Source organism: Xiphophorus couchianus, chromosome 5 (assembly GCF_001444195.1).
Source record: "Xiphophorus couchianus chromosome 5, X_couchianus-1.0, whole genome shotgun sequence".
NCBI classification, from domain to species: Eukaryota; Metazoa; Chordata; class Actinopteri; order Cyprinodontiformes; family Poeciliidae; genus Xiphophorus; species Xiphophorus couchianus.
Genome location: NC_040232.1, coordinates 13662467 through 13675791, shown reverse-complemented (window position 1 = coordinate 13675791; position 13325 = coordinate 13662467). Strand labels below are relative to the sequence as shown.

At 37.8% G+C, this 13325-nt stretch overlaps 1 protein-coding gene across 1 annotated transcript; it reads right to left on the bottom strand.

Moving 5' to 3' along the window:
* Window positions 1-2543: 2543 nt before the first annotated feature.
* On the bottom strand, window positions 2544-12020 carry melk (maternal embryonic leucine zipper kinase). The gene is made up of 18 exons (XM_028016750.1): window positions 11940-12020; window positions 11553-11649; window positions 11391-11476; window positions 10292-10408; window positions 10054-10197; window positions 9909-9977; window positions 9648-9740; window positions 9325-9423; window positions 8773-8841; window positions 7674-7772; window positions 7430-7516; window positions 7158-7283; window positions 6859-7014; window positions 5728-5995; window positions 3775-3868; window positions 3528-3684; window positions 3313-3416; window positions 2544-3216 (listed from the first exon to the last, which is right to left on the bottom strand). The coding sequence occupies exons 2-18, from the start codon at window positions 11629-11631 to the stop codon at window positions 3039-3041; spliced, it is 2025 nt and encodes a 674-aa protein (XP_027872551.1). The 5' UTR covers window positions 11632-11649; window positions 11940-12020; the 3' UTR covers window positions 2544-3038.
* Window positions 12021-13325: the final 1305 nt, after the last annotated feature.

Genomic DNA, 13325 nt, shown 5'->3' with positions numbered 1-13325 from the left:
TGTAAGCAGAAAGGAGGTGCAGATTGTGGCAACACACCAAGGTCCAGCCAGGAGCAGCAGCAGCAGCGAGTGATGAAGAGCGCTGAACACGAGAGCTGGTAGGGAGACGACGAACCTGAGCAGCGTAGAGGCCATCCAGGAATACAGAGACAGAGGCGATAACAGGAAAGACACCACTGCCTCGCTCATGGATGTTGCCTGCAAGAAAAAAAGTGCAACAAGCAGATGTGACAACGGGTATTGATAAGAAATTAATATTCATGTATAGAGGAAAAGTAGGATTGTGTCTGCAATTCTTTTAGAGTACAGCCTGAAAGTTTTAGTCTGATTCAAAGACAGATACTTTTTTTGAAGGTCTTCCAAAAATATTTTTTTGCTCTTCAGATACCCGTTTTCAATTCCAGACAGGACATACCTGAATGTGAATGCAAGTTGTGTGGTATGAGAGTTCATTAAACAAAAAGAAAGTGGAGGAAAAAGCTGGAGGGGTGAGATTAGAGCAGCAAATTACCAACATCTGTGGTTCATAACTACCTTATTCTGCCACCAGTTGGTGCAGTTACTGTCTCTTTTTACTCCCATACTTGTGACCTACGGATCACAAGTATATTGAGATTGGACCTCAAGTAATGGTCAAGGCCTTTGCCACCTTTTTCCATGACTGCACAAGGCAATGATCTCTTCTGAGCTTTTTTGAAAATTATTGAACTACATTTCAAACATGCAATGAAACGTCACCATCTACAGTCGGGTCTCTGAGGACGTTCAATTACAAGAACAGATGCAAGTGATTAAGCTCTTGATTGGCTGAGACCACACCTAATTTTTTAAACTTGTGCCCCGAAGTAGAAACCAATTTTTAGACTATAGTAGTCACTGAAATTTGGATTTAGTGCTTAGACAAAATAAAATCCTACCAATACTAGTTTTGACTATTTAAAAACTCTTTTTGTGTAACTTGTTTCACAAAAAAAAAAGTTAAATTTTCCCCCCCATTTTCCAGGGTGTGTTCTAATAAGCACAATACACCTCTGCAGACTATTATGAAAATCATAATGTAACATTTAATTCATTCAACATCAAACTTTACATAAATATGCAACTACCCTGCTTTTAAATGTCAAACACCACCAGGAGATTACAAGGAGATTAAAATAAAAGCTTAATTTTGTGAGATAAAGTCTTTTGATTTTCCATAATCTCATCCTTCATTTATCTCAAGTCTTTAAAGAGAAACTTTAACCTACCTCACAAACATTTCTGCTGTTGCTGGACTTCTGAGCCGACTGTAGCCCTGCAAAAATCAGCAATGTGAAGAACCACAGTCAGAAAGTAGAAATAGCAAACAAATTGTCCTACTTTTGAACAAAAATATTCATAAACTTACACAGGAAGAGAATAACGAGAGAAACTCCCAGAAAAAGCCTCATTTTGCATACAAGTCCTCAGAGGTGCAAACCTGTAAAAGAGCAAACAAAAAGTCAAACACAAAGCTGAATTAATCTCCTCCAGCTTTAACACATGTGACAGTATCATGGACTTCAGTTTTAAAATGAGATGAAATTTATATAAACTACTCACCCAACACTGCTGCAAAACTGTGGATACTTCTACGTTGACTCCCACAACACTGCTCTATAGTCTGCATTTATTCAACTAATCCTCTTTCTGAGGGACACAGGTTCTTTTGTTCTGTACTCAGAGTTTGGGATTGTGAGCACCACCTGTTTAAGGGGAGGTACTAGAATAGGACTCATTTCATTCCACCCTCTTACAAGATTTCCAAGAAAGAAAGCTCAACACTGCATAAACTAAAACTCAAATTCAGGCCAGAATTGTTGGAAACCTTCACCTCACACCCGCCAGTCTCTCATTAAGGTTAATTTTTCTCTCCTTATTAGCATCTGAACTCACAATTACCCTTCTGCCCCCTGCTGATACTTCAAGGAGAACCTGCCACAAACGAATACTGATCACCTGCATCACTGTCACGACTGCATGGCACTTTCCCTTCAAAAACCGGGGAGGGAGGTTTACATTTCCACTGTATTGAATCAGTTTCTTTGGAGTCAATTAAACTTTTTAAAATCTAATACATAAAAATAGTCATGAAATTCTTATTTTGAAAAATAAAACTGATGCTTTAAATATTTTTTGAACACCTTATTTTCTGTATCATCATGAATACATAAGATGTTTGTGATTAGGTATTGATTAAAATACATTCACAGCTCTTTCTGTTATTCCCCCAAACATCTGACCCAATTACTGTACTCCAGTAACCACATGCACCAATGATTTACTGATGTAGCACAGCAAAGTGTTAAAAATATTAATTAGAATAACTAAAAGCACAAAGACAAAGGGTTGAGAAGCTAAGTTGGGGGGACTTGAACAAAATGGAGGACTTCAGAGATATTACTTGTTACACAAAACATGAATGAGCAGAATACCACCATACAGAAACTACTGATCCCCTGACTTCTAAACAATAAATGGAACAGAAAAACCCAAGGGGACAGACTAATGATCTCAGTCATTTATCTCAGTAAAGGAAGTGTATTTATTTAGCTTCTTTAACAATAAAAATGACAGTGAAAATGAAAGACAAACACAGAAATAAAACAAGACATTTATAACACTGCAAAACAGAGAGAGACAACTTTAAACACATGTAAATTAATGGTGGTAAATTAACAATACTCGTTTACTGAAGTGTTGACCGTCAAGGGTGGAAAAACAAATCAAATATGTTCGAAAACAGCTGAGAGGAATGGAAACCAAAGTTCTGCTGTATTTCATACATCAAGACAATGAAAAGAAATAACTTTAATCTTAATTATTAGAAAGCATGGATTAAGATGTTCTACATAAACTAATGTATTACACAATCCTTAGATGGCTGACCTACAGATATTAATGTGCACATCTTTGAATTAAGATATCCAACATTGATCAATTATTTCTAATTTTTCAACAGACAAAAAAAAAGGGGTCTTTTGTGTCACTAACAGACATCAATACAGCTAAAACACTGCTTAGATGCTGGATGTAGACAGGATGTCCTCCACCAGATGCTTGTAAACCCACGCGTCTCCCTTCAGCCTCTGCCGCCGCACGCCAACGACCTCCGGCCTCTGCAGTAGGCACACTTCCAGCTCAAACGCCATGGCTACCTTTCCATAATCATCCCAGGTCTGACACTTCAGGGCATATCTGAAGAACAAGCAGAGAAAACATCAGTGTAGAAACAGAAGAATCAGTTTAAAGAGGAGCAGCAAAAAAAGACAGACAGAAAATGCATCTTCTTACCCCTTCTGTGTGAAGTCGACATTTTTCTCTGGCAGGATGGAGAGGATCTGGTTTAACACCTGATCGGGATTGGTCTGACTAGTTAGGGTGACGTTATATTGAGCCTTGAAGAAAATAAAAGTAATGGAAATTTAAATTTCCCATCTGAATGTTGATGCAAATTTCTACAGAGCTCTGCCACTTCTGTATACCTGTACTGTTATTGTTTTGCGTACCTTAATCTTCCTTGGCGTGTCCCGCAGAGCTCGTCTTTTGCTTGGGGTGAGCATTGTGATAACCTTGTCTAGGCCCCTTTCCAAGGAGCCAAACACCTTCCCTCCTCGCTTTTTCTTCCCACTGTCTCCTGAAGCAGCCATGTCCAAAGACCTGGACCTGGGCAGCAACCATGGGATCACTTAACACTGACCCTCCACCTGTGTGAGTCTGTTTTTTTAAGCTACAGTTATTGTGTGATGAACTCACCTTCGCTCTGGACTGAACGCCAACACTTCCAGGTTTGCAGAATCATTCTCAGTAGCCCTGTTCTTATTCTGCTCCTTGGATGCAATCTCACAACCTATTGACAGCCAAAGAAAATACGGCAAGACAGGTAAATAAATTTAGCTTGTAAATAAATTTACAAAGGCAAGCTATCCACCAGCATGGTCAGTTATTTTATAAACTAAAGTAATTTACGTGTGGAGAAACCCCCCCCCCAACTAATTTTAGACTATTGTGTTTGCCTGTAAACTAGAAGCCAAACCTATCTGTAATAAACCCAGGAAAAAATCTTAAAAATGAATGAACAATGATTGGGAAAACAGTGACGTAACCTTACTGAAAAGGAAATGGTGTCATTTTGAAAAATCAAAAAAAAAAAATTCTTTAATTATTAAACAAAATAGTTCTTCAATATTTTAAGTTTAGATAATAAACAGGGAGGTTAGCTAACAGAAACAATTGTACCAGGTCATTAAATTGCAGGACGTCCTGCAGAGTGCATTAGCCACTAAGGGAATCATCCTTCTTTGTTGCTTTGGGGAATTATTTACCAATTTTTGTGATGTAATGTGAATTTTCCAAAAGACTAAGCAATTTTCTCAGAACAATAAAGCATTGTCTTAGAAAAGCATTCTCAGCTGTTCTTGAAAGAGTAAACTATGCTTTGTTTTTTCATGTTGATGACTGATCATATGTAATCGGCATGAAAAACGACTAAACAAAGTAAAAAGAAATATTCTAGTTAAAACAGCTAAAGTTACAACAAAAAGTCAGTTGTTCAAAGATGTAACTGAAGGTAGTTGCATTTTTCTTACCACTATAGCACCATTTAAGAAAAAATAAACAGGATTTTAAAAACAATTGACCAAACACCTAATTTTCTTCTTTGCGCAATTCCAAATTAATAATTTATGCCAGATACATAAAATGAAGTTGTGAGTTTACATTTTTTACTCTTTCACCCAGTGCAAACTTTTAAGAAAACTGTAGCTAAAATGATCAAACACTGTGAAATAATGACATTTAAGTATTGCATTACATGTGAAAATGTTCAGGTGAAAAACCTTTACGCTTACAGTAAAAACCAATGTGTCTCTGACTTTGAATTTGATAACAAAGCTTAAAAATGAGCAACATGGAGCACTGGGCTTTAGTGGCAAGAGAACACATGTCACTACAGCCCATGTGGGACGGTAAGCAAAGGGAGGAGACAGCTACACCTGTCACAGCACACGCCTGGGGACAGACATACACAGACCACCGAGTGTGTGTGTGGACAGGGATGTCACCAGCAGCATGTCCATACTCTGCCAGCAAAACAAGAGGCAGAACAGAGTCGCGGCGAGCTGAGCACAGAGGATTTAACATCAGCTGGGTCAAAATACAGCAAGTTAGTCGGCTGTTGGCTGAATTTCTGAAGGACTAATGAGGCTGGACGTCTGAGCAGAGGAGACACTGTGACAAATAATTAGGATTCTCCATTCATATTAGTGCCCTTCATTTACAGATAAGTGACAAATAATTAGCTTCCTGATAATAACCTCACCTTTGAGTTGACAGTGATAAGTGGATGTGTGGGTCCGTTTTTCAGTGGCCGTAATGACAGCTAAATTATTGAAATATGAGTGGCTTTTGAATAAAAAACAGGGCCAATAAATGATTTTATTACCAGAAGACAATTTACTTGCAAATGTGTAGCATGTGGTTGTGGCACTTGCGATTATGAGAGCAGCGAGAGGTCGAGGGAATAGGATAAATGAAAGAGGGGGATGTGGAGAGGGCAGTTCATTAATGTAAATTTAATCTAATGTGGAGTTTACTTCAACCCCTTGTTAGGCTGAACAAACAATTACTGTACAAATAAATTTTCTTAGGTTCTGTATTGTCTGTACTCAATTACTTTCGCTGGTTTACAAACAATAAAACGCCACTTGCCTTTAGGTGTGGCCACAGTGGCTTTGGTGCCATTGCAGTTTGTGTTCTGATTGGGTGTGTTCAGCACGTTCTTGTTGGGTCGAGTCTTCTTACTGGAAGCAGGGGTTCGAGGGTGAGGCAGAGCAAATACATCGACTCCTTTCTCTTCAGCAATGTTCTCCTTGTTCTCCTGGTCCCTCTCCTTCCTCTCACGGTGTTGTGGCGTCACCGCGCTTCCTGGGGTCGGGGTGAACACATCTCTCTTTTCCGCTAATGGTGATGTGAGTTTCTTCAGAATCACAAACAGAATTTTTTTTATGATAGCATGTTCATGTTAAGGAGTCAATATTTGAACTGTGGTGTTGTCTCATGGTGGCAGAAATGTGCCTTTTCCACATTTTGACACTGTAGACCACTTTTTCATGGTTTTAGTACCAAGAAAAATTATTTCCACTGGAGACTTTTTCTGTTTTTGCTTTGAAAAAATAAATTAATAATAAAAACACACACTTTAAAAAGGTGATTATAGTGTTTGAAAAAGGCTCCTGTACTGATATATAGTTTTTGTGTACACTGCCCAATCACTTTTATGCAATAGAAGAAGCATTGGCCAATAACGGTGCATAGATTAGCCAGCAAGCAATTTGCTGCTTTATTGCTGTATTTTATGGGCTAACATCTTTACTGTGTGTGTTGATGCCATGCTTTACTCTGAAATTTTTTGTGCTTTTTAAACTGCTTACTAAAAAGTTTATAGTAGCAATAACAAAAATGGTTACTGAAGTAACTGCCAGGTGTGTCATTGTCTGAATTATGCATAAAATATTTATTTTCTTGCATTTAAAGGACTGAATGCATTTGGACAGACTTCATCAGCCAAATACAATGAAAATTCCTCCTACTCATTTTGCTCAGGTAAAATGAGTTTTAGGATCTGACCCTAGCTGCAGGATTGGAAATCGCACAAGACCTGTGATTTTACAAACCTTGGAAGATGTGAATGACAAACTCATCAATGGAGTGGGGTTTGTGGTTACATGTTCATTATAGAAGGGTAATCGGAAAGGCTCTTCTGCCACCTTTTACTCATCAGGTTTGTTATTGTGTATCTACTCCACTGCACATGTAAAGAAAACTAAAGATATCTCATACCATATCTTTGTTTTCATCTTGCCGACCTCTGCCTGCCTGCGTTTTGTGCTGTCGAACTGACACACAGGGAGAATCATCAATATAGTCTGAGTAAAAGTCCAAAGACCCGATAATGACAGCGTCTTCGTCTTCACTGAAGTGAAGAGCTTCTCTTTTCTGAAAGTTGGGGGAAAAAATCCTTAATTACATTTTTATTTTGAATAATTAAGTAAATAAAATTATTATTATTTTTTTTAAACTAAATATCCAACTTTGTGATGTTCTAAAAATAGCATAGCTGGTCGGGTCCTGCATGTTACCTGCAGTCCTTGATGCAGAGGAGAGTCCTCACAGAGGCGCGCCTCAGGGCGAAGGCGAACAGGCTTCTCCTTCTGCTTCTTGGAGAGCAGCAGCAGGTAGGTGGCTGTGACCTGATCGTACTTCCACTGTGGGAGGTCAAATCTATTAAGCTACACATCTAAAGGAAGCTGCAAGAGTCTGCTCTCACAAACTATATGAGCTGAGAACACAATCATAAAGCAAACAAACGGCAACAAGCTGGGAGGCACAAGTATTAGTAACACACACACACCTCCTTCACCAGCGCTGCGGTGCTTTCTCGTGATCGCTTCATGTTTACCGCCATCTCAGTGATACAGTCCTCATCTATGTAGGCAACCTACAAAAATAAAAAAATTTTAATCTGAGTGGGTCGGTGGTTGGGTGAGAGACTGCTCGTTCTGAACCAAATTAAGTGTCCTTATTTAAAGTCAGCTTCATAAAAATCCGAGTGAGGGGTTTGTAACAGAGATTCGCTGCTTTCTGGCTGCCTGTACCGGCTGTCTGCTGAGCCACTCTACAGGGCTGTTGTAGTCCTTCATCACCCAGGGGTGATCCAGAAGCTGTCTGACTGTCAGGCGACGCTTGGGGTCCACCTAGAGGGCATGAGCAGAAACAACACCTCAGTGGGCAAAAACAAACCCTTGGTCTAAAGGCAGCATGATGTTTTATGTGAACATGAGCGTCTCTATTTTACAATCATTTAGTAAATTCACAGTGCCTTTCAAAAGTTGTCAAATCTGTCATTTTATTCACATCTTGTCACGTTATAACCATACACTTTAATGTCCTTTTATTTGTATTTTATGTGACAGGAAGAATTTATGCAGAAAATTACTGAAGTGAAAGAAAAATTATATATGATTTATGATTTTTTTTTTTCAATAAAAATCTGAAAAGTGTATCTTGCGTTTGTAGTCAGCCCCAGTGAGCAAAGCCTTTCTTAAACCACATTTTACTGCAGTAAGATACTGCCTTGACATGGGCATTTCCTCATTAATCTGTTCAAAACAGCTCAAGTTCAGTTCAAATTTGATGAGCAGAGTCTGTTATCAGTTTATACAAGTAATTGGATTGACTGAGCCATTATAATACATGTTATGTGCACATGTAACCAACTCTAGTCCTCGAGGGCTGGTGTCCTTCAGCTTTTAGATGTTTCTCTGTTTCATAATTAGGTCATTGGGAACTCTGAAGTACTTGACTACACGCTGAAAACATAATTTAGCCATTTTATTCATGCATAGAATCAGCAAAACAACAAAAAATGTGTGTTGCTGATTGACTTTTCTAGGCATAAGTTTCAAAATCACTTTTTTTTTCCTTTTCATCACTATTATGCATTTATTTGCTTCATAAATCTCAAAATATACTGAGATTTGTGCTTAAATGTGACAAACTGAAAAAGTTCAAGGAATCCACTTCTGTATACGACAGACATGAGTTATATGGTAACTCAATAAAACCACAGGGCTAAATAATTTTAAGTTCTTTGATTTCTTCTAAAAATAGTTTAAATACTAGAAAACCATAGCTAAGAGAAAACAGAAAATTAAAAATAAAAACAAGTATGAAGCAGTCATACTAAATACACACCTGCATCATTTGGTTGAGAAGGATGATACTGCCTGGTGAGAGCCACTGTGGGTTGTCATATTTACCCCTCTGGAAAAAGAAGAATAAAAAGCTCAGGGTTAAAAGTTAATTAAAATTAACCTAATGGTTATAATTAAAATGTTGAGAGTAATAAGGTTAAATAGCAAATAAATAACCACCATCTATTCAAATGCAACCAAGTGCTTTACTTTGAAAATTTAAAAAGTGCTCCTTGATGTATCTACGTACCGATGGTGTGAAAGTGAGGATAAAAAAGCAAATGGGAAAAACAATTCCCAGTGCAAATATGTGTATGTTTCTCTGCTCTTCCAACAACGTGGAAAGAAAGAACAATAGTGCAACAACTGTACTTCCCTATCTTGTTAAGACTGCAGCAGTAATCTAATAGTTTGTTTATCTTGGTCTCGCTCTAACCTCTTTATAGACTTGGTCTCGTCTGGTTCAGGTCAGGTGGTCTCAACTGCAAGGCTAGTCTTGTTGTAAATTAGACTGGAACTGCTTTATATTCAACAGAAATTGTACATCACATACCATAATCTTTCTGTAAAGGATCATGCAGTTGTCATCATCAAAGGGAAGATATCCACAGAGTAGAGCGAACAGCAGCACTCCCATACTCCATACATCAGCCTGGACATTAGACATCACACAGCAGCATGTCAGTACCAAGTGTAACAGACAGGATTTCACAGCTCAGCTGCTATGAGTTATGCACCAGAAAATATGATCAGGACAAACATCAAAGAGCAGAGCTGTGAAATCATTCTTACAGAGAGCAAGTCAAGCTGGGTCAAATGGATCTTACAAAAACCAAAGTCCAACATTTTAAAGTTAGAGCTTTGCAAATGTCTTACCTCTGAACCAATATATGCTTTTCCCTGAATGAGCTCCGGAGCAGCATATGCAGGGCTCCCACAACATGTCATTAGCTCATAACCTAAACCCCCCTGAAAGAAAAAAAACCCAAGAAATGTAAATAAAAAAAACAACACATAGTGGCTATTGTTGCACACTAGGAAAAACAAGATACTGTAGAATTATTAATAATAGTTTCAATAAATTTCTAATTGCCTTCATCACAAAGAATGATTCAGAGGATGCAGCAGCATATGTACCTTTGGTTTGGCGCATAGGCCAAAGTCTATGAGCTTCAAGTTATGGTCCTCATCAATCAGCAAATTTTCCTACAGGGAAGAGAAACAACTTGATTTAGCTTTAGTTGCATTACTTCACATCCAGGTATGTAATTGCAGTTAGTACCGGTTTAAGGTCCCTATGAGCGTATCCTTGGCTGTGGACGTAGGCCATTGCTGAGACAATCTGTCTGAAGAACACCCTGGTCTCTTGCTCTGACAGTCGGTCCTTGGCTATGATGTAATCAAACAGCTCCCCACCAGGGCAGTACTGACCCAAGACCCAACAAAAGAGATAATTATATAAAAAACTCATGTCATAATCTCTACCATTTACAGTGAGTGTAAAGTTGGAGGGGAGTTACCTCAAGCACCATGAAGATCTGTGTTGAAGTTTCTATGACATGGTAGAGTCTGCAGACATGTTGATGACTGAGGTTCTTCATGGCTTCTATCTCCACCTTAACACGCGGCAAGTCATCCTGAGTGGAACGATGATCATTTAGCTTTTTGGATGAATGAATTGGATATTTCTTTACAGAACAAATAATAATATTTTATTTTTAGTTTTGACTGTTATTTTTGCAAAAAGCTAAAATCTTGTGTAAAAGCCATGCTGACATTTGTACAACAAACTTGAAAGAGCAGCACAACATTATTACTGTTGGCACTCATTTTCTTTGTCTCTGGCAGCAAAACTCTTTTTAGTATTACCGTTTCCTGTCTTAGTAACTTAAACCCTTAATATTAACACAATAATTAATTGCATGCAAGATCAAACTATAGAACTTGAAGAATAAACATCCAATGACTTATGTGGAGGATCTCTCCACTTCAAACAAATGACTGGCTAAGCCCATTAAAATACATTCTTTAAAGAATAAACTTATCATTAACCATTAAAAAATATATAGTATGGTTACCATAGCATAGTTTTTTGGCTGGAAGTGAGACTGGTCTGATTAACAGTTAAACAGATCTTGACACCAAAAACATTCTTCCCCTTTTTCATGCATCATTTATTTATCTGGACTCCAATTCTGCATTTTCTTATTGTTTCTATTTATCACTGTTGACATTATGAATTTTTTAATGCTCTCATTTGTTTATTTTTGTTTTCCCATTGGTTTATTGTGCGTCACATGACCTGACTAATTTAACACACGCGTGTCAAATAAAAGTTTTGTGTGTCCTTCAAACAAAGGAGGAACACCACGAAGTCAAACTGTGTTTCGTGTATGTCACATTTAACGCTGTGCCAAAAGTGAACCTGCTAACAATCACCATCATTATTACTATTGGCTCCCATTTCCTTTGTATCTCATCAATCAGGAGGGAGATGAAGCCTCACGAGTGTGTTGTAAAAATAATTGTGCTCTTTTTTTTTTTTTTAAGTGAACATTTTCGTACCAAAACCAATTCATGTCTCAACAGTTTTAATGAAAAGGTCTATTTGTGCCTCACCCCGAGATCTTTTTTATTCATGATCTTGATGGCAACCTTTTCTCCTGTCAGCAGGTGTCGGCCCAGTTTAACTTTAGCAAAGCCGCCTGCAAAATAAACAAGGTTCAGAACCCCCACATTCGGGACGAATCGACACAAACATGAAACACTTTAACACAGCACCTGAGCCGATAGTCTCATAGACCTCATAATATTTGTGGAGCTCTGCGGCTCCGCGGTGTTCCGTCCTCTCCACAGGCATCCTCCTCGTTCCAGCGACCTCAAGATAAAACAGATTCACTTATCACCTCACCGCCGACATCAACGTACAACACAAACCTTCAAAACATTTTTATTTTGGTTTTAACCTTCTTTTCAGTGCCGTGCAGCTAACGTTTTCTGGCTGCTAACTTGCGTTTGCGCAACCAGAAAATTATTGTTGATATAAAGTAAAGTTACAGTGCTACAATGTCATTCGGTACAGACGATTAACTCCTCTCTATGCTTTAAAATTACCTTTTCTTGTTAGAAACAGACGTAAACCACAAAGATGAATGAAGAAACACTTACCTTAAGGATGTTTGGTTACAGGAGTTTGAATTTCGCCCGTCAATTGACGACATTTCCTGCTTCCGGTTTGTTCGCCCCCTTGTGGTAAAATGTGGTACTACACTAGAAAACGACCCACAAAAAGCATGATTCGACTAAGATTCATCCACCAAAACCCCTCATAAAAAACTTTTTTAGAAATGATTTTGCCTTTGAACTTTGTAGTGTTTTACAAAGAGAAAAAGGTTTTAAAAAGGCACTGATACACGGAAACATGCTTTTTTAGGCTTTCTCTACAGCTTGAAGAAAACTAAGAAGGATCTAAAATGTTTTACTTCCTATTACAGCAAATGTATACAAATTTGATTTGATTTTATATAAAACTTGCAAATTATAAAGTAACTATCAATCAAAACAGATTTGTTAACAAATTTGTGCCTGCTTTAACGTATATTTTACTGTTTCAACACTATAGTGCAAAACAGATCAGGGATAGTGTACATAAATTCAAGTTGGTGCATTAAAAAATTAAGGGAGCAGAATATCATCAAAAACATCTATTTTAATAACTTCATTCAAAAAGTGAAGTTTATATTAAAAATACATTGCAGAATAATTTTCATACTTTAATTTTTTTTCATTGTGATGATTGTGGCTTACAGCTAATGAAAAGCCAAATTTCAGTTCTTTGAAAATGTAAATATATAATTAGAAAAAAAAAAAGAACTTCAATGTCCAGACAGACTTCTGAAAAGCATGACTGTGTAAAATGCAGTATTTGCACTCCATTCTTAGTTGGAGTTACTTTTGCATTGACTACTGCGAGTTGAGAAACCTCAGCCTTCATCTCATCTGCACTGTTGGTTCTGGTGTCATCCTCTGTTTGGACATTGCTCCATGGATTCTGTGTGGAGGTTTGGTTTGGTACGGCCGGTTTGCTTACAAATCAGGCACAGTGACACCATGGTTGTTATTGCTGAACTAGTTTTGACAATGTGGGAAGACATCATGTCCAATTGGATAACTAAATTACCATGTCTATAAAGCTGGTCAACAGTGAAGTGCAATAAAACATCCTGTTAGATGGCTGCTCTGACTTTAGAGTTAATAAAATACAGCAGATCAACACCAGGAGATAATCATAGTCTGCAAATTATCACTGGCTGTAGAAATTGAACTTCCAGGAGCTTTGCACACATTTTGCAAACTGCACACTGAACAGCCAACATCTTGAGCAATAACCTTTTGTGGCTGATCATCCTTGTTAAGGAATTCATTGTCTATGCTACCCAACAGTCATCAATTTTCCCAATGATTGTGTGCAGGCCATAACATTTTTGCTTTCAAAGTTATGCTTATTGATCTTAATACAGTAATTTTCCAAGAATGTAACAAATTGTGGGTTTT